This window comes from Hyperolius riggenbachi, chromosome 1 (assembly GCF_040937935.1).
Source record: "Hyperolius riggenbachi isolate aHypRig1 chromosome 1, aHypRig1.pri, whole genome shotgun sequence".
Classification (NCBI taxonomy): domain Eukaryota; kingdom Metazoa; phylum Chordata; class Amphibia; order Anura; family Hyperoliidae; genus Hyperolius; species Hyperolius riggenbachi.
The window spans coordinates 253,779,874-253,802,018 of record NC_090646.1 but is presented as its reverse complement, the minus strand read 5'-3'; the positions used below and the strand labels follow the sequence as shown (position 1 = coordinate 253,802,018).

The window sequence follows — 22,145 nt, the reverse complement described above, 5'->3', positions numbered from 1 at the left end:
TTTAAGCAATGATGTACTGGATATTCCCGACCACAACTAATTATTATTGTCACGTGGAAATGAAAATTTTGATCTATATTTTCAGGCACAAGAACAATTTACAGTTACAATACCGGTTTTGTATTTTTTGTTTACAACAAATGTTACGTAATTATATTTGTGATTGTAGAAAAAAAAAGAATTTGCAGTTTATATTTTCATATTTTTTTTTTAAGTTGACTTGTAGACACATATTTTGTATAGTGACTGCAGTCGCTGAAAGTGACACTCTAGTATTGTAGACATGATATTTGTATCCACCTGAGCTGCTGCAAGCAGAATGATTTTTCATGCATAGTAGAAAGAACTTCAGAAAGAAAAATCCCAATAATCTAATTGGTATTTCTCTTTTAATAACAATGACGTAATGGTTATTTATGTTTCTGTTTTATCAGCAGTATAGTGTATAAATCAATTGCACTTAAGTGTTTTGACTACGGCTGTTTGATGTTGGTTCAAATAAGGGTTACACCAAATTCTGCCCTTGAGGGGTACATACCCAACAAACTGCTACAGGACACGCAATTGTTTGTTAGGGGACTTTATTATACAGACAAAATTACTGACCTCTAATTTTACGTCTTTAAAGTGACACTGAGGTCGCATTCACAGTGGCACGTTGCGGAGCTGTGTTATAAAGTCTTATGACGCAGCTTACCGCACTGCAATGATAATCCTATGGGAGTCTATTCATCAATTTCGTTCTCCTCTCCTGTGTCCTATTTGTCCACTGTGATCAATGGAATTCTCTGTCCTCCATTTTGAAAATGGCCATTACCCCATAACAGCTTCCTGGTCAGCACACTGTTAAACTGTAATATCGCCCACTTGAGCCATAGCGAAACTTGGACATTACCTTGCACATTCAGTTGTAACTGACAGCAGCTGATATATAACTGACAGCAACTGGTATATTTCAGTTCAGACAAAATATTGTCAGAACTGGAAGGGATCACTGTAAGAAGAAAATGGTGAGCCTCTGAGAGGAACGGACGGTGAGGTACGTATGTAATATTCATTTGCAGCTAAATCATGTGTTTATTTTAAATAATTTTACTCAGTTCAGGTTCCCTTTAAAGTTGCATTGAAAATGTTGCGTTGTGGTAACTCACTGCTTACAGTGCGTTACCTCTTAACGCAGACACGTTGCGACTTTAACTTCACATTAAAACGCAACGTCCCACTGTGAATACGCCCTTAAGCGAAAAAAGAAAACACCTCATGATATAATGACTTGTATGTGTAGTTCGGATAATTTATACAACATTAGCAGCAAAGAAAAGAATCTCATATTTTTTATTTTCAGTTATATAGCTTTATTTTTATAACATTGCATCATCTCTAATATTTGCAGTTTACAAACTACACTCTGTATTTTAAACAATGAAACAGAGCAGAGCTAATGACCAATTGAACTTTCCTGCAGTAAAACCTTTAACAAACAAGAAACACTTGGAGACAGGTTGAGATAAATGCTTCAGAGAACAGCACTGTAGCCGACCAAGCTTGGTTTGAGAGCTCAGAGAAGATCTTTTGCATAGATAACAACTTTAGTTTCTTAACTCTTTCTGTGCTGGAAACAATATGAGACACATATATGTGCTACTGATGTTCTATTTCTTAGCTGTACTACACATACAATTCATTATCTTTTAAGTTTATTTTTCACTTCATATTCCCTTTAAACGGTGGGAGAAATGGGACCCTTTTCAGGCACTTTTGAAAATAGATATTGATCAATTTTGTCAGTGTACTATAAGTATTGTGACACATGTAAGACATCATTGAATTGCAAATGCATTTATTTAAAGACAACCATTTGACAAAAAAATTGCAATTGTCTTAACACATCAAGTGAATTTTATTTTCCTGTCAATAAACAACAATTAATTCATAGAATAAATTATCAGTAAATGTTGACATAACTGTTCTAGTACTGACTAGGGTAGAAATAATAGTAGGTATTATATACATGTTAACCATATTGGAGCAAATGAATTACGTGTCCCAAATACAGAGAACAAACAAAATTCACGAGGTATTTGAAATTGTAGTAGTAGCAGTAGGAAGATACCGCAAATTATAGTAGATCTGCTTCTTTTGCATTTGCATGGGATTGTTTTAAATTAAAAAAAAGAAAGAAAATGCTTTCAAATGACACTGTTATGCTTATCTGGGGACTAGAGTAAAAAAATAACAAAGAGAAAGTTGTAAGGTAGCTGGTTAGTAGTTAGGAATATGGGGTCATGTTACTATAAGACAGTTGCAAGATTACACAGATGGGGAAAATGCTGTTGTAAAAATTAAAACCTCAGTGTTTTTGTGAATTGAGCACCTTGGCTGGCAGTTCTTTACTGAACAGAACTGTTTACAAGAAATAGGACTTGCTCATTAAAAAGAGCAATGTGTAAAGTGCAATAACCCAGAGGAAGCTCACACTTATAAACAGGTATTGCAAAAGAAGCTTAATGACAGTGTAGCAAAAATCAAAATACCCTATGCCCATTCCCACAAATGAACAAGGAATATTCAGAAGATTTAACTACAGGCAGTGGCATAGCAATGGGGGATGCAGAGGTAGCAACTGCACCAGAGCCCTTGGACCAGAGGGGCTTCCTTCAGCTGCTGTATTAGCTCTTTATTGGCGCTAAGCTGGTAATGATCAGGTACCTAATCTTTGATTAGTTGTAACCATTAATAGACTGTTCTCCTTCCCAGCCTACACTTCTCTGACATTGCAGCTGTGCTGGGCAGGTTTTGGTGTTCCATATGAATTATGTATAAAGCACTTGAGGGGGCCCAAAACTCTCGCTGGGGCTCAGAGCTCCTAAGCTACACTTCTGACTACATGCTGTTTTGTGAATGGTTGCAGTGAGAAAGCATGGTGGAACGCTGTGTAACATATTGGTCTAATACTATTTCTACATCTATGCTTCTTACCATAGTCCTAACAGTGCCCATCATGGAGCCTTGTCAGTGCCTCACTGGATGATCTCACTGTGTGAACACGAAATCCTCTAACTCCATGTGTGTCTTTAAAGTCTAGCACAGCAGTTTCTGATCTCCGCCTGTCCCCCACACTGGCATCACAGCTGACCTGAACCATGGGGTCTGGACATTTTATGCTGCATAATTAGATTGTACATAATGGTAGTCTGGTGATTATTTGCCAATCTACCTCCCCATCAGCCACATAATAAATAGCATGTTTATTCAAGCACAAATACTGCTTTTTTTTGCATCAAAAATGTAGAAAATATTCTAATCTGCATTGTGACACAGAAATAGTAACACCAAATTAAATAAATATCAGCACAGTCATTTTGGTTTTGAGCTGGTTAAAAGTATTGATTAGATCCTTAGCTTAAGTAGTAATTCAAATTAATAATGCTATTTTTTAAACAAAATAGAAACAGCATTTGCTTTTTGCACCTATCAGACTGTTCACATTCAAATAAATATGATAGGACTGTAATTACCAATGCCAACCCTCCCCCCTCCCCCCCCCACACACCCCTCCACTCTGGGTAGCATTGCATAGAGTAAAGCACACAGTAAATGAATATAGTACAGTATTATTATTATTATTTTATTATTATTTAGTATTTATATAGCGCCGACATCTTGCACAGAGCTGTACAGTATATATATATTGTCTTGTCCCTAACTGTCCCTCAAAGGAGCTCACAATCTAATCCTTACCATAGTCATATGTCTATGTCTGTATTGTATAGTGAATGTATTGTAGTCTAGGGAAAATTTAGGGGAGAGCCAATTAACTTATCTGTATGTTTTTGGGGTGTGGGAGGAAAGCGGAGTGCCCAGAGAAAACCCACACAGACACGGGCAGAACATACAAACTCCTTGCAGATAGTGCCCTGGCTGGGATTCGAACTGGGGACCCAGCACTGCAAGGCGAGAGCGCTAACCACTACGCCACCGTGCTGCCCATACAGTATACAGTATGCTTCACTGTAACATGCGTCTTATATGGTAACACACCTTGGGGTTGAGTCACTAACCTAATTAGCACAAGTAACCTGTTGTTACTCGTACTTTTACACTAGATCGCCTAATTGAAATTCCGTGCACGCTACATGCGCTAGTGGCAGCGTAACGTGCATAATTAAGCTTAGTCAGAGGAGCGCATGCTATGCTATGGTAGTGCACACTTGACAGACAGCCTGTTGGGCCAATCAAAGTGTAGGGATTATGTCCTTTAAAGCCACTGGACTCGAAGGAGCTCAGGGCGGGACAAGTGGAGCGCTCGTTATTGGTTATCAGTTAGCTGGCGTAAGTTACCAGCACTAGCTATGCTGCACTACCGCAGCATAGCGTGGGCTCCTCTGACCAAGCTTAATTATGCACGCTACGCAGTAGCACGCGTATCATGCAAGGACTTACATTTAAGGCACGTTAGTGTCATAGCGTGAGTAACAGGTTAGTTGCGCGTATTAGGTTAGAGAATCAACCCTAAGCAACACCGCACCCAATTAGATTGCACCACATCAGACGCTCTGTGAATGTCCCATAGGTTTAACGTAAGTTTTTGCGTTACAGTGCTTCTGTTGCGTCGCACCGCAGTGCCCCACTGTGAACAGGACTTTACTGTGGAAGAAATAAATGTGCATGTACAAATTTCCAAATAAGAAAAAATAAGTTCCAAAACCCATAATAGACTCTCAAGTTCTCCCAACATTACATTGTGATTAAAACTCACAACACACAAGGACGCAAGGCTAGATAGTGTAAGGCTAGAGATTTGGGCGCAGCCGGCGCCACCATAGGTCATAATAGGAATTACTGTTATAGCGGCGCTCAGTGAGTAACTTCGGCGCCGTCAAAAGACAGAACTCAAATTACTTTTAAAACACTGTTTTTTGGCCGCCAGCAATAGCTGGAAGCTGAATTACATCATTCCCCACCATCCACGTGGACCTGGTAGGGGAATAGTAATTAACGCCGCCGGGACTTGTGCAGGAGCAGGGTAAGGTGTATATTGACTTCATCCTGACCCGAATCTCCCGGTGGCATATTTATAGGTCTACCATGATACAGCCATTTGTATCATAACATACCAATTTTGCATGTTTTTAGTACCCAGAGAAGTAGCTTTTCTGCAACAATATAAACAATATAGGCTTTGTTTGAAAATGTTTGTTTATACTTTATTTTAACAGAGATAAAAAAAAGCATTTGTTTAGTTTTTATTATTGCCCAAACAGTGATGCGTCCTCCTTCTTTCTGCCCTAAAGGCACATTCATTTACAGTCTTTAAAACAGTAATGTACTTATACTAACATACAGTTCAAAAAGGTTTTAAAATAAGGCTTATTTAGTCAACCAATGTACTTGCATTACTGATCTTATTTCTGTTTTAAAGTACTAGCATGCGACAGAAACTGTTTACAGAAAGAAAGAAACTCATAACAGTTCCTGTACTCTGTATTCAGTATGTGTTGAAGTACTCATAAGATGTACACGGGGATGATAAGCAGTGCAGACAAAGTTTACCAGAAAGGAGCATGGTAAAACAAGAATAGGGATCAGTATACACACCTGAGCTTTTTTAGGTGTAAGATAACAGCTTATATTGTACATACTGGAGACATGCCAGTACTATATATTAAAATAAGAAGAAATACCCCTTTCTAGACCAGGGTCAAGTAAGACATTTTAAGCATGCTTAATTATAAGTGCATTTACACTTTACATTTGCCCACTGAAACACCACTGACTAGTCCAGAAATCACATAACACTGTTAAATCTGCCTACAGCAGGTTGAAGATTCTGTCATTTTGTTCCCTCTTTGGTGGGCCTACATCCCAGCAAGGCCTCCAGTGTATCCTGTCTCCCCTATCGCAGTATTAGTTGATGAGTTGAAAGTATCTGAATTTTAAAAAGGCCTACTGGCTATCCTTCAGGGATTCCAGCATGGAAGCTACATGGGCAGTTGTGCATTTAAAATCAGCACTGCCCAGTTAGCTATTTTGAAAACGTTTGTGTGTATGTGCTCACTCTAATCCTACAGACAGGTGCACACACATATATAGTAGACAGCCATGTGGATTTTGCAAGCTAAGACTTAAACTGAGCATGTATAGGACAATCCCTCAGCAGTTAGTAAGCACCCAAAGGGAAGTACCTTGCAAATATTTCTGCATTCATTTATTTTCATCATATATAAATATAGGTTCCATACTATTCTTTTTTTCATACATACTGGCTTGCAAAGTCTTTTATGGTGCATATGTACAACCACTGCTTCTGCCCATCGCAAACTAAACCAATCAGATTTGTTGAAAGTAAACTCTAAAGCAATTCATTTAGGTTGTTAGGTGGTCCAGTCTGCCAGAGAATGACCAGCTCTGGGCTAACTATACACAGTCACATTCTGTTTCAGATTTGATCAGTTGGACCAAACTTGCCAACAGTTGTGCTGGATATGAATTTACTTTATTGGATAAGGTCTGAAAGAATTGGACAAGGCTATCACATAACTGTAGGTACATATTGATGGCCTGATGGAACAAATCTGGAACCAGATCTGACTGTCAAAGCATAAAGTACTGTTTTGCACCAAACACAGAACAAGAGTCACTCTTACCATTAAACATTGCAGAAAAATAATTTTAAACATAATTTACATAACAACAAGAACATAAATATCTCATTACAAAAATGTCTTAAATTCAACATACAAAACAAAAAACAATATTCTGTAAAATATGTACATAGACATGTATTATTATGGGATCGCCATGAATAATACACCTAATATTAATATTAACAGGAATGCAAATAACAATAACACAGTCATGGTTGACCTGCAGTGCACAACTTGAGTCTAAATATATAAATACTGGACTATAAAAAATAAAGGAAATGAATTCTCATTAAGGTCCTTTCTCCCGACTGTAGTTCAACGGACCAGCTGCGTATCAACACTGCATAATCTCTGCATTTTCTTTGACCTTCATGGAAAGCAGGCATTTTATAAGTTCTGTGTACTGACTTCCTTGTATTTCTGGACTGGTTGAGTGGATTTCCGAAGCTTATACCTATAGAAAAGATAAGCACACATTAATATCCCTAATACCTCCAACATTTAAGGCTCTGCTACTATGATAACTCTGATTATGTTCAAATGATAATTCTAATGCAATAGTAAGGCTGTTACAGAGCAGTAGATTGCTAAATTTTCAAGATTTTGTTGTGAAATCGGATTTCCAAGATTTTGGTTGCCTGTAATTAATTTGTTACCATTCATTTTCATAGAAACTAGTGGCAAGCTGGCGCCCAATATTTATCTTTTTTTCTTTTTTTTTTCTTTTTTTGGTTCAGTTTTAAGTTGGGTTTGGGCGACCAGGGGCACCTATCATTTTTGTGGGGCTTTTTTTGCAGGACAATTAAAGTTAGACATCAGGAGGGGTGTTTGTGAAAGGGGAGGCAGTTAAGGTTAGACGTCAGGAAGGGGGAATGCATGAGGGGGCAGTCGTTAAGTTTAGGCATCAGGAAGAGGGTATGTGTGGGGGGGACGGTTAAATTTAGGCATCAGGAAGTAGGAGTGCGTGAGGGGCCATGGTTAAGGTTAGGCATCAGGAAGAGGGTTTATGCAGGGGGGGGGGGGGGGTGGTTACAGAAAATGAACACCGTAAATGCTTACGTTAAAAAAGGGCACAGGGAAAAAAGGGCGTAGGGTTTTAAACGATAAGCATGAATAACGTTTAAAAAAATTGTGCTATATTTCGTTTAAAAATAATGTTTTATAAAGTTATAAATCATTAAATAATGTGTATGAAATCGGCAATTGTAAAAACGTTAATCTTCCCTGTTTAAAAAGTGAAATGTATAGTAAAGTTTTATAAAACATTAATAAGAATGTTACTAAAGCTATACCTAACCCTACTCTCACACAGAACCCTCCATGTACCTACCCCTAACCCCTAGACCCCCCCTGGTGGTGCCTAAACCTAACCATCCCCCTGGAGGTGCCTAACCCTAAAACCCCCCTGGTGGTGCCTAACCCTAAAACCCCACTGGTGGTGCCTAACCCTAAGACCCCCCTGGTGGTGCCTAACCCTAAGACCCCCCTGGTGGTGCCTAAACCTAATACCCCCCTGGTGGTGCCTAAACCTAAGACCCCCCCCCCCCCCTGGTGGTGCCTAAACCTAAGACCCCCCTGTGATAAGCATTAATAACGTTTTAAAAAAATATTGTGCTGTTTTTTGTTTAAAAATAATGGTTTACAAAAATATTGTACTGTTTTTCGTTTAAAAATAACGTTTAAAAATTATAAATCATTAAATAATGTGTAATCATGAGAAGCAGTTATAAAACATTAAAAGTCTCCGGGCGCCGCTTTTAAAACGTTATTTTTCTCCGGCGCCCTTTTTTCCTGTTGGGCGCCCATGAAACGATATTTATTATGGGAGTGAATGGCGGCGCCCTTTTTGTCCACCTGCCTCATGCGCCCAAATTTCCTGCTTCCCTGTAAATAGTAGAGTATTCATAAATGTACTGATGTGCTACAATTGACAATTTCCCTGTGCCCGAGTTTCCCTGGTGCCTTTTTTAAGCATACTCCTTTTTTCTTTCATGTTATAGAATATCATGATTCTTCAATATTATAACTGAGATGGACAGTTTCATAGTCTGACTGAACAACCGATAATGAAGTGAATTGTACTGCTAAGACTTATGCTAGCATTGCTCTAAAAATATGTCACAATTTAGCATTAAAGCAAATCTGTAGCGACATAAAAAATAATGTCAGATACCTATAGAGAGGGAAGGCACTGGATCCTATAGAATCTTCCCTCTCCTTTCTTTGTCCCCTCTTTCCAGCTCTGTCACTCACGTTAAAACATACCCCCTCTTGGAGCTCTCGGAAGCACTACTGTCCTCGAGTGATTCCGAAGATGGGGCAGCTCTGTCCTGTACATGTACAGAACAGCACTGCACACATACATATGTGTACAGTAATTATAAAATTCAGTGCTTCTTCAGACCAAGAACATCGTAGGCTGATATTTATAATGCATGTAGATTATAACTGGAATGTATAATTCAAATGCCAGGAAATGCATACAGAGCTATGACTTTGTCCCCTTTAAAGAAAACGGTATATGAGCAAAACTACAGATAACAGTGCCATATACTAGTTTATAATAGCCCAACAGAGGTAAATGGAATGGAATGCACATTTGCAGTAATGTAAGCTATATTGGCTAAAGCTATTGCTAGTCTTGGGTTACTGTACAACTTGCCTGCATAGCTAGACTTTATAGGTCCTCTTTTACAGTCCATGTCTGCGATGGCCATAGTTACTCTGTCACTGATCAGTTAAAAATGAAGCCTCAATAAGAACCATTTTTGTTCATAACAGGCCAATTCAGACTGTAAGAAAAGCATTCTCTGACTGCTAGCATCTGCACCCATGCCTAAATGGTTAGTTTAAAAAAAAGCTGGCAATTTATATTCAGTTCTTGAAACACTTATCTGTTTAACCAGCGGCATTCTTCTTCATTATCCCAGAAGTGGAGCTCTACCTCTTATGATATTGATGAAACAAGCCCCCATTCACCTCTATGGAAAAGCATGGCAGAGACTTACACAAAAGTGTGCCTGCGCACAGTGGTCAGAGGGTCAGATGAGTGGCCACTGCTTTGGATGTTTGAAGGAGCAAGAAGCTAACTCTTGGCATATTTTTTAATAGCATAAGACTGGGGGTTGTATTGAGTTGAGGTTTAGCAAATGGATCACTTATTTCTCCTGTAATCACTTCTGAACAGCGTGAGCCAGCCTCATAGCATGGAACAGTACACCTATTACTTCAGATGTGTAAGTAGCTGACAGACTATAAAAAACATACATTGTCCATTAATGATAGCAGGTGTATAGTAATATTGAAAGAGCTTACCATTTAAATGCAAATAGTGCAGCCACGGCAGCCACAATAAGTAGCATAGATGTTAAAAAGATGGTGAGTGCCAAGTATTCCTCACCAGCTGGTTTTTGTACGAGGTCTACACTTGCACAGCGGACTCCAAGATAGCCCATCTCACACCTAAAATAAAGAGAAAAGGTATTTGTTTTTTTTTGTTGCTTTTAAATGATATACTGTATATTACCATGGATAAACCGACTCTTTGACACTCAAATTTTGGGTGTAAAGTAGGAGGGGTAAGCATATCCCGGTTGATATACCAACAGTGGTATACCCTGTATACAGAGCTGGCTTTAGAACGTGCTGCAGAATGCATATCTACCTGTCCTCATTCCAACTTGCATCCTCGCATCTGCCCGGCAACGACTGAACTGGCCCCTAGAGCTCCAGGCTCACTTTGGCTAGATGACAGTGAGCTTGGCTGCCTCTTGACCCAGCATAGACAGCCAGATGTGCCCCAGTATTATGTATCTCCCCCCACCGACTAAGCATAGATAGCCAGATGTGCCCCAGTATTATGTATCTACCCCCCACCAACCCAGCATAGATAGCCAGATGTACCCCAGTATTATGTATCTCCCCCCCCCCCCACCGACCCAGCATAGATAGCCATATGTGGCCCAGTATTATGTATCTCCCCCCCCCACCGACCCAGCATAGATAGCCAGATGTGCCTCAGTATTATGTATCTCCCCCCCCCCCAACTGACCCAGCATAGACAGCCAGATGTGCCCCAGTATTATGTATCTCCCCTCCACCGACCCAGCATAGATAGCCAGATCTGCCCCAGTATTATGTAGCCCCCTCTCACTGACCCAGCAGAGACAGCCAGATGTGCCTCAGTATTATGTAGCCCCCTCTCACTGACCCAGCATAGACAGCCAGATGTGCCCCAGTATTATGTATCTCCCCCCACCGACTAAGCATAGATAGCCAGATGTGCCCCAGTATTATGTATCTACCCCCCACCAACCCAGCATAGATAGCCAGATGTACCCCAGTATTATGTATCTCCCCCCCCCCCCACGACCCAGCATAGACAGCCAGATGTGCCCCAGTATTATGTATCTCCCCTCCACCGACCCAGCATAGATAGCCAGATCTGCCCCAGTATTATGTAGCCCCCTCTCACTGACCCAGCAGAGACAGCCAGATGTGCCTCAGTATTATGTAGCCCCCTCTCACTGACCCAGCATAGATAGCCATATGTGGCCCAGTATTATGTATCTACCCCCCACCAACCCAGCATAGATAGCCAGATGTACCCCAGTATTATGTATCTCCCCCCCCCCCCCACGACCCAGCATAGACAGCCAGATGTGCCCCAGTATTATGTATCTCCCCTCCACCGACCCAGCATAGATAGCCAGATCTGCCCCAGTATTATGTAGCCCCCTCTCACTGACCCAGCAGAGACAGCCAGATGTGCCTCAGTATTATGTAGCCCCCTCTCACTGACCCAGCATAGATAGCCAGATGTTCCCCCACTATGAGGTTGCCTCCAGACCCAGCATAGATAGCCAGATGTGACTCAGTATTATGTATCTACCCCCCCCCCACCTACCCAGCATAGATAGCCAGATGTGCCCCAGAATTATGTAGCCCCCTCTCACTAGCCCAGCATAGAAAGCCAGATGTGCCCCAGTATTATGTAGCCCCCTCTCACTGACCCAGCATAGATAGCCAGATGTGCCCCAGTATTATATAGCCCCCTCTCACTGACCCAGCATAGATAGCCAGATGTGCCCCCACTATGAGGTTGCCTCCGGACCCAGCATAGACAGCCATATGTGCCCCAGTATTATGTATCTCCCCCCCCACTGACCCAGCATAGATAGCCAGATGTGCCCCAGTATTATGTATCCCCCCCCCCCCACCGACCCAGCATAGATAGCCATATGTGGCCCAGTATTATGTATCTCCCCCCCCACCGACCCAGCATAGATAGCCAGATTTGCCCCAGTATTATGTAGCCCCCTCTCACTGACCCAGCATAGATAGCCAGATGTGCCCCCACTATGAGGTTGCCTCCTGGCCTAGCATAGACAGCCAGATGTGCCCTAAAACTACATGGGCCGGATATGGACTGCAGGCCTTAGTTTGCCCATGCCTGTCCTAGATACTACAGAGCTATAACACTGTCACAGTAAGTATAAGTATACAGGGAACTTTCTAAACAAACAGATGAATGGAATCATTTATTGTGTAGAAATAACTCACCGACAGTAGTGTTCATCCAGTTCCACAAGGTACATACAATGACCATTCAAGCAATAGTCGCTCATTTGTTGTGCACATTTTGCTACCTTCACTGTTGACACACGTGGACTTTCAGTGGATTTCACTAATAACAAAAAAAATTTGTTAATCACAGCATAAAGGTTATACACTTATCTTTAAAAGAAAATATAGCATTGTTATTGTTTTATTACATATATTGTCTTTACCATAAAAATGCTTATTCAGAAAAGGATGAAAGATCACTTGTATATGTATCTTATTTAGAGCTCCATGTACACATCCACCTGGTAAAGGTTGTGATTAGGGGATTTGTAAAAGGTCTCTAAAGCAAAGTGACTGATAACTAGAACTGTATTCTCATCACCAGCATCTCCTGTTTACTGTATTGCAGCAAAACAAGGACTACCTTGTACTTACAAAGCTTACCAGTCAATCTACCAGGAGGAACTCTAAACAAATATTACATTTTAATTTGTGATACTTAAACCTCTTACCCACAGGCAGCAGACAGGCGGTGCGCCAGGTGGAACTCCCAGTTGCTTAAATCTGCCGTCTGCATGCACGTCTCAGTGTGTATGCCAGAAGGCACTGGTTGGCTGGCAAATCAGAGGATGCATTGCAAGACAAGCATGTAGTTCTGCCATCCATGTGCCCTTGCCCTTAACCGGTTCAGCACCGCAGTGCTGAAAATCTCATGCATCCGAGCAACGTTCACCTCCCATTCATTCGCCTATAACTTTATTGCTACTTATCACAATGAATTGATCTATATCGTGTTTTTTCCACCACTAATTAGGCTTTCTTTGGGTAGTACATTTTACTAAGAATTATTTTTTTCTGCATGCATTTTAACAGAAAGATCAAGAAAGAAATGAAAAAAATTCATTATTTCTCAGTTTGTGGCCATTATAGTTTGAAATTAATATACGCTACCATAATTAAAACTCATGTATTTTATTTGACCATCTGTCCCGGTTATTACACTGTTTAAACGATGTCCCTATCACAATTTATGGTGCCGATATTTCATTTAGAAATAAAGGTGCATTTTTTCAATTTGCGTCCATCACTATTCATAAGCTTATAATTTTAAATAATATCATAACATACTCTCTTGACATGCATATTTAAAAAGTTCAGACCCTTGGGTAACTATTTATGTTGTTTTTGTTTTTTTTTTATTGTATTTTTTTTAAATAAATTTTTTTTTAAATAAAAAATGTATGTGGGTAATTTTTGGTGTGGGAGGGAAACTGCTTATTTTAAATGTAAAATAATAATATTGGTTAATTTAAAATGTATGTGGGTGCAGTTTACTATTTGGCCACAAGATGGCCACAGTGAAAAAAGTCCTGGATGCGAACGATCGCGCATCAAGGAACTTAAAAGCAGGGGAGAAGTTTTCTGGGGGCAGAAATACCGCGCTCTCTGGATAGAAAGCGTCGGTATTTCTGCGGGGAAGTTAGATCGGTGAATGGGAATTATATTCACATTCACTGATCGGGGGGCTAGCGGCGGGCGGCGGGAACGCGCGCGGGAACGCGCACGGGAACGCGCGCCCGATCGCGCGCACCATGCGGCCAGAGCAGCAGTGCCTATTTGGACGAGGAAGCTCGTCCAGATAGGCCGAACTGGTTAACATACATGTTCCTCATTAAAATGGAACTTTACTGTATATAACTTAATACATAAAATTGCTTATTTTTTACAATATTCATTTATAAATTATTTAACCAATATTTGCCAGTTGTAAAATCTCACCCTGATTAACATTCTTAAATGTATAAGTGATCTCAGCATTTTTACTGCTGGCAATGTGAATCACTGTAGAATATTTTTTTTTCCTCAGTGAAGTAAGCGGGAACATGATCAAATGATCTTCCAAAGTGCTCTGGGGGAGAAGTCTGCATGACATCATAGCCTAAAGGTGGCCACACACCATACAATTTTTTAAATATTTGTTCAATTTAAGAATTTCAAAAATATGACCAATGTACCACACACCTATGTTCAATTTTTTCCTCAATTATGATAAAAATAATTGGAAACTCAGAGAAAATTGCTAGGGTGTGTATATTAATAAATTAACAATCCAACACACACCATACAATCTTTTGTAGAAATTGAAGAGAAATATCTGGCATTCCGGATCGATTTAAATCGAAAAAAACGGGAAATCCGATCGGATTTTTCAGTGGAATGAAAAAAAAAGCTTTCAATTTTTTCGAGGGATACGATCGTTTTTATCGAATTACTGTAAAATCGGATCATTTTATTGTATCGTGTGTGGCTACCTTAATAAGACTAACATCTCTGGGAGGGTGGGATTATAAAGCAATGTATATGTTACGGCCAGAACCCGAAGTTTGGCCACTTCTAGTTCTGGCCGGCCACTTCGGGTTCTGGCCGGCCAATGTGCGAAGTGGCCGCTGCGCTGCGGCCAATGTTATAAATGGATTGATTCCTGTGACATGAATGTATCTTCTGGCCGCAGTGTCCCCCCCACGGAGTCGTTCGTCGCGGCAGGGGAATCCTGCCGTTCTTGCAGAGCGGGTGCTGGCAGAAGCGATGTCTGCAGCCTCCCCGCTCTGCTTTCCTGGTGCGACGAACGACTCTCGGGGACACGCGTGTCCCCCGCCGGCTGCCCATAAGAGGAGAGAGAGAGAGAGGCAGATAAAAAGCCGGCGGCTTGAATTGTTACATTGCCGCTGGCTTAATTGCAATAAATTAACTAAGTGGTTATACGTTTGGCCGCCGCGCTGCGGCCAGAAGATACATTCATGTCACAGGAATCAATCCATTTCTAACATTGGCCGCAGCGCAGCGGCCACTTCGCACATTGGCCGGCCAGAACCCGAAGTGGCCGGCCAGAACTAGAAGTGGCCAAACTTTGGGTTCTGGCCGTAACATATATAAGAAGCATTTCTGATGCTGAAACTAGTAGGATAATTAGGGTCAAAATGGGTACCCTCAATAATTCACACTTATACTGCTATGGTTGCTTTTCAAAAAGGATTAAAAAGAACTTTAAAATATCTATTTTTAGTTTTACAAATAAATGAAAAACCTAAAAAAAAAATCAATACTGCTATAAATTCCCATTAAAACAGCTGCAGAACTACAGAGACCATAATAACTGCACTTTTTTTGTAAAAGCTGGTTGCTAGGTTCTAAATAATGCTGATTTCATGGCTATAGGATTTGCTGAGTCTTTCAGCTGCATAGTCATAACAGACCATAGTAAGTGGATCAACATTCCATCCAATGTTCACCTCTAACTTTCCCCTATCACAAATATACTTTAGAGTACTATACTAAATATATTAAATATATGTGACTATTCAACATAAAATAATAGTAATCAAGAAAAAGAATAAAACAATCCAAATAGTTTTCTTCAGTACACATTCTTGTCAGTGTAATATTTTGAGGATAATTATGCAGTTGAGTAAACAGGACAATGGCTACATGGATTCTGCATTCTCTGTGTGGGCTTCAACTGGGAACTAATATATCCTTCTCTTCAGCAAAAAGATCATACTACAGTTTGACTTGAAGGTAACCCGAGTTGAGAGACATATGGAGGCAAACATATGTATTTCCTTTTAAACGCACATTGCCTGGCTGTTCTGTTGTTCCACTGTATTGGATACCTTGAGCCATAGACCCTGAACAAACATGCAGGTGAGATGTTAATGACTAAGATCTAACAAGATTAGCTGCATGCTTATTTCAGGTGTGTGATTCAGACACTAGTTGCCAGAAAGATCAGCAGGACTGTCAGGCAACTGGTATTGTTCAGAAGTAAATAAATATTGCAGCCTTCGGTTCCTTGACTCCTACATAAGCCCAGTTACACACATGAACCTGCCATTCTGCTGATGCACAAACATGGGTGTTCAGTGGTATCTACCAAAGAGCTAAACGATTTAAGATTTTAGTACTATTTGCTCAAAAAGTTAAGGAAATAATCATATTTTGAGTGTGGATACCTCACAATAAGCCTGCTGCTCCCTCAATGAACATAGCTCTGCAAAACATAAACTGTGTGTACTATATTTTGTCCATGTGCTCATTTTATTTTCAACAGCCACTGCCCAAATATTTGTACCTCGATAATAAATCTGTCTGCCATGTAATTTCTAAGATCTAATCAGCTTCTGTGTTCTAAGAAATTCCTGTCATTCTAGCTAACATTTCCAGCGGATGCTCAGCTGATCATCACATGACCACTCCTCACAGCTCCTGCTGTCAGCATGTTTTCTTCACATCTTATCCCTGTCTCATTTGCATGTGTGTAAATACAATATGAATACAATAAGCTCTTCTGGAATGGCAGAGACTGATAAACATGTCAGTGAAATACCATGGAATACATAAATCCAAAATTCATTAACTATTTAGACTTTACATGAAAAACAAGTTGTCTCAGGCAGCATGATAACTAAGTACTAGCAGTACTAATGTCACAAGTTCCACTCCCAACAGGACACTAGCCCCACAATGTTAGTGTGCGTTTCACAAGGGAACACTACATTTTATGCCACATCAGAAAATATACTGGTATGCTATCCCATCCAAAACTGGGCCTACGTTACATAAGGAACATTAAATTGTGTTGGAAGTCACTGCAGAAAAAGTGTCAGTATTACATCAATGAATAATAAAATACTCTTGTGTACTTTAAGGGAATCTGAAGTGAAAATAAACGTATGATATAATGATTTGTATGCGTAGTATAGCTAAGAAATAAAACAGTAGCACAGATATGAGTCTTATATTGTTTCCAGTACAGGAAGAGTTAAAGAGAACCCGAGGTGGGAATTACTTTTACTATTGGGGCACAGAGGCTGGTTGTGCGCACTAAGACCAGCCTCTGTTGCCCCATCGTGTGCCTCCATGTCCCCCCTGCTCGCCGCTATACCCCCCGCATTGCTGGCTGTGTCGCCAGCTCAATGTTTACCTTGCGCTGTCAGTCAGCGCCGCTCCCCCGCCTCCTCCGCATCGGCGCCACCTGCCGCGTCACTTCCCTCCTATCAGCGGGAGGGAAGGGACACGGGCGGGTGCGCCGATGCGGAGGAGGCAGGGGAGCAGCGCTGACTGACAGCGCAAGGTAAACATTGAGCTGGCGACACGCTGCGTGTCGCCAGCAATGCGGGGGGTATAGCGGCGAGCAGGGGGGACATGGAGGCACACGATGGGGCAACAGAGGCTGGTCTTAGTGCGCACAACCAGCCTCTGTGCCCCAATAGTAAAAGTAATTCCCACCTCGGGTTCTCTTTAAGAAACATCACTTGTTGTCGATGCAAAAGAGCTTTTCTGAGCTCTCTGACTAATTTAGTCAGAGAGAAGTGCTATTTTCTGAAGCACTTATCTCAACCTCTTTCTCACTATTCCTTGTTTATTTAAGGTTTTTCTGCCAGGGAATTCAAAGGGTCAGTAGCTCTGCTCTGTTTCATCATTTAAAATACTGAGTGTAATTTTAAACTGCAAATATTAGAGAATGATGCAATGCTATAGAAAAAAACGGCTATATACCGGTAACTGAAAATAAAAATATAAGACTCTTTTCTTTGCTACTAGTGTTCTATTAATTATCCGTACCACACATACAGTACAAATCATTATATCATACTTTTTTTCGCTTTCGTGTCACATTAATGCTGAAAAATGAAACTCTGTCTTACCTATTGCAGATGTACAATTCTCCACAGGATCCCCAGGTTTGCATAGAGGAATGACCGCTGTTGTTGTTGCATAGACAAGCTGTAGCATGTGAAACACTGTCGAAGGAAAGCAAGTCATGCAATTTTTAGTATATATTTGATCCATTTACATCATTGTACACTATACAGTGGTGTGTGGCAGTAATTAGATGCACAGAAGTGAATAGTAATGCCAATTAAGTGATACCCGTTACCAATTCATTCAGTTTTCACTGTGCGCTATAGATTATTTGAGGGGAATACAGATAATACACACTTGGATAACTCAGATTGTAAATTGCACAGAAGTGGAAGAGAGATATGTATATTATGTAATAGTACCGGAAACGCTAGGGAAAAGGTAGGGCAAGCCAATAAACTATATACAAGGTGAGAGCGTAGGAAGTCAGTAACTAGTTAAAGTGTCCCAGATCATATGCCATGCATGCCTGAAGAGATTCGTTTTTAGAGTGTCAGGAAGTTGTTAAGGTTGGGTGAGGGCCAAAAAGGTTGTGGAAAAGAGTTCCAGAGGAGGGGAGCAACATGGAAAATCTTATATGCAAGGTGGAGAAGAGATGAGGATAAGACATGAACCGAAACAGGCTGGATGCATGTTGGATTGATGTGGCTCTGTAAAATGTATAAGCTATAGGCTCACAGGCGGCTCTGGATCTGTGCTTTGCTTTAGGGAGTATAAAGATGATTTGCATATTTGGAAGTGATGCATCATTGGAAACCACAGTTGTTCACTTAAACTTGAATTATTGCATGTACCTTATGTTTTAAGAAAGCAAAATTGTATTCAGTGCTGCTTTTTAGTAGGAGGTCTTTTCTGTCTCTTTTAGCCCCCTATACTTTCCTGGTGATTTTGGATCACCATCAGCTCTCTGGGTATGCCGTAGGAAATGATAGAGAAATAAAGAATAATTTTGTTACCAGGGAGTGACTAGGGGAATATTTGGAAGTGCAATTATGTAAGGAATAGCCTGATTGTAGACAGCGTTGTAAGTTGCAGTGGAGGGACTGTCAGTCAGAGCAGCAGAATTAGCGGAAAGGGAGCAGGCATAAGTAAGTGATGCAGTAGAGTTCATGGTGGACCGGAGTGGTCCCAATCAGGTGGCAGGAGAGCGACAGACAAGGAGATTGCACCAATTTAGGGAGATGTCAATTAACGTTTCTATATATGTTTTTGGAATGTGGAAGGAAACCGGAGTGCCCGGAGGAAGAACACACAGACACCAGGAGAACATGCAATCTCCATGCAAATAGTGCCCTGGCTGAGATTTGCACCGGGCACACACACACACCAACCATAGATGGAGTCCACCCCATGTTCCTTCCTGTACCACTGATTTTGACTTATTGTTCTGGGGCAGATTAAAAATTTACCGATCTGTAGTTTTTATATTTTTTCTTTTCTGTGTTTTAATATTACAGTATTTACAAAACCCCACTGTTCATAACAGAGCAGAACACTGGAATGAAAAGCTAAAAAATATGAAAAGCAGGATTAGTACTAGTATTACTAGTGCTATTCAGTCGGGCATCATTAACTGATTAGTGCAAAAAAGGGAAGTAAGCAAACAATAAAAATAAAGACATAATGAATGCAGCTTAGCGAGCTGTACCAAGCTTCCATTATGTTCTGTGTACTTTGAACTCGGAAACAACCATTTGTTCAACATCAAACACTCTGTAGTTATTTGTCAAGCAATTTTGCCTGCACAGTCGGAAGCCTGGTGTCAGTCCATAATGTGTGACAAATTCAATATTTATCCTTGCAGAAAAGGTAGTGATAGACTGTAGGAGTGCCTCCCCACTCATTACATCCTCAATCCACCCACTAGCATAACCACGTCTCCAACAAGCCAAGAAAGCAAACATAGCTACACTATGTCCCAGTAAACCTGCTTGAAAGAGGAAGTATAGATAAATGACACATTTACAAAGAAATATACTTGAGAATATGACTAAACAGGTTGTTTTATCAAAGTACCTGATTAATCATTCAAATCCCAGTGAAACACCTTAGACATATTAGCAGCTTACACTTACTAGTTTGCATATTAAAACTGTGTAGGCAGGAAACGCTTCTTGCATAAATGCATTAGTCAAAATAGTATATCAAAATCCAAGTATTAACATCACTCTGAAATGATCAGTACAAAAGTTTTACGCTATTTGTGGAAAAGACACAGTAAAGTTTTCCACAGGAGATGTTTTCACACCTTATCAGTAAAATACTTTTTTACCTCACCAGCAAGCAAAAAAGTACTCTAAACAATGTGACCGAAAATTATTTAAGTTTGAAAGTACTTTGTACATACGTTATATTAATTTTCCATTTGCTAGGTGCTGAAAGGATATGTAGAAGATTTGATGAAAAAAAATCTCCTATGAGTAAAAAAGGTAACGGAATCATGGCAACAGCCTTGTAACTAAACTATAACTTGCAAAGGAATTTTGTCCCATAGAACTCAAAGTGAATAGGTACATCTCAGATGAGTAAATACTTGTAGGATGGAATGTGATATAGGCTAAAAAGTAATGTGTCCATAAGTGCCAGGCTAAACAGGTGGCTTTTTGAGTTTGGCGTTAAATGCCTCCAGGGATGGAGCTGACTTGATTGGGTGTGGCAAGGAGTTCCTAAGGAAAGGGGCAGCATGATGTAAGGTTCTGGTTCCAAAAGTTTTGAGGTTGACCAGGTAATTAGATACTGTTGCTCTGAGGTTGTGGGAGAGCGATGCAGTTGTCTTCTCACATGTCACCAAAATGGGACCTCCCATTATTCACAGCATGTACTAGAAACCTACTAGGATCCTGATGGGACTGATTGTTGCCATCTCACCTATGGTATGTGATACTAATAACATTGTAACATCTGCATGGTCACTGTTGAAGTGCCCAGTGTATGATGCGGTGGCGCATAAGGTAGCTGGACTTTTCTTGTCTGGAAATCCAGGAAAATGGAGTTCATAGGAATTCCTCTTTAAAATAAAAAAATAATGCAGTAGGAATGTGTGTAACACAACACAGGATAGCAACTTACATACTATTTACATTTTCTTGAGAGACTGAGAAGGTCTAATCAGTTAACTTTGAAGTCGCATTTCCTAAATAAATGTATGAGCATTCCAAAAGTCAGTAGGTATCTATTGCTAGTTTCGAGCTCAGACATGTCGCAGTCAGGTCATGGAAGATTAGTGTGAGAGTTCAGTTAGTGTTAGTCATGGTTAGGATTACCTAGACTTATTAGTTAGGGTTAGGTAGACGAGTCAGGTTAAACTTATGTTAGTAATAGTACAGGAAAAAGGTTAGAGTCAAGTGAAAAGTAGGAGGTAGCGTTAGCAATTTGTCACCATAATGGTTAGTTGTAAATTGAAGGTTCTGATCAAAGTTAGGACCGACAAAAAGCGACATGCTAAAATCCACTTAAAAGACAGAATTGTAAATGGGTTATGCCCTGCACATCTACCAGAGTAGGAGTCTACAACTAACACTACAACTAAGAATCATCATCTAACAACCAGAAGATTTTCTTTATTTGACTTACAAATAAGGAAGCTCAGTGTGTGTTACATAAGCACCCCACAGGTGGACCTTGGCTTGATAAGATAATAATATTGCGAGTGTACATTGATGATGGCATCAGAAACTTCTGAATGTGCTCTTCAGAAAGCACAAGAGTACATACATTTTTATATGAAAGCATCTCTGGTGTCTGTATTCCCTCTGAGATTATGGGCTTGATTCACAAAGCGGTGCTAACAGTTAGCACGCTGGTGAAAAGCCCTTTATCACGCCTAAACTCAGTTTAGGTGTGATAAGTTCAGGCGTGATAAGTTTAGGTGTGATAAGTTTAGGTGTGATAAGTTTAGGTGTGATAAGTTTAGGCGTGATAACTATAGCACTAACTGGTTTAGCACCGCAGTGCACAGCTGATCAAAAGTTTTGGGCTAGGAAAGTCTGGTGCACTTCGCATAGAGTTTAATGGAGCTGCTTTGCGTGCGGGACTTTGCGTGCGATCTAAACTTATCTAAACTTATCACGCCTAAACTTATCACGCCTAAACTGGCTTTTCGCCAGCGTGGTGCAATGGTTATCACGCCTAAAGTCTCTAACTGGGTTAGCACCGCTTTGTGAATCGAGTCCAATATGTCAGAGTAATGTTAATTCAATGGCATGCACAATATTCAGAAACTGCGCTAAA

At 40.4% G+C, this 22,145-nt stretch overlaps 1 protein-coding gene across 1 annotated transcript in view; it reads right to left on the bottom strand.

The window, feature by feature from the left end:
• Positions 1–3,602: 3,602 nt before the first annotated feature.
• Positions 3,603–22,145, bottom strand: part of EREG (epiregulin) — a 40,582-nt gene continuing 22,039 nt past the window's right edge. The window contains exons 2-5 of the mRNA XM_068232930.1: positions 17,918–18,013; positions 12,210–12,333; positions 9,963–10,109; positions 3,603–7,101 (exon numbers count right to left, since the gene is read on the bottom strand). Coding sequence (XP_068089031.1) covers positions 7,035–7,101; positions 9,963–10,109; positions 12,210–12,333; positions 17,918–18,013 — 434 coding nt within the window. The 3' untranslated portion in view covers positions 3,603–7,034. The remainder of the gene's footprint in view (positions 7,102–9,962; positions 10,110–12,209; positions 12,334–17,917; positions 18,014–22,145) is intronic.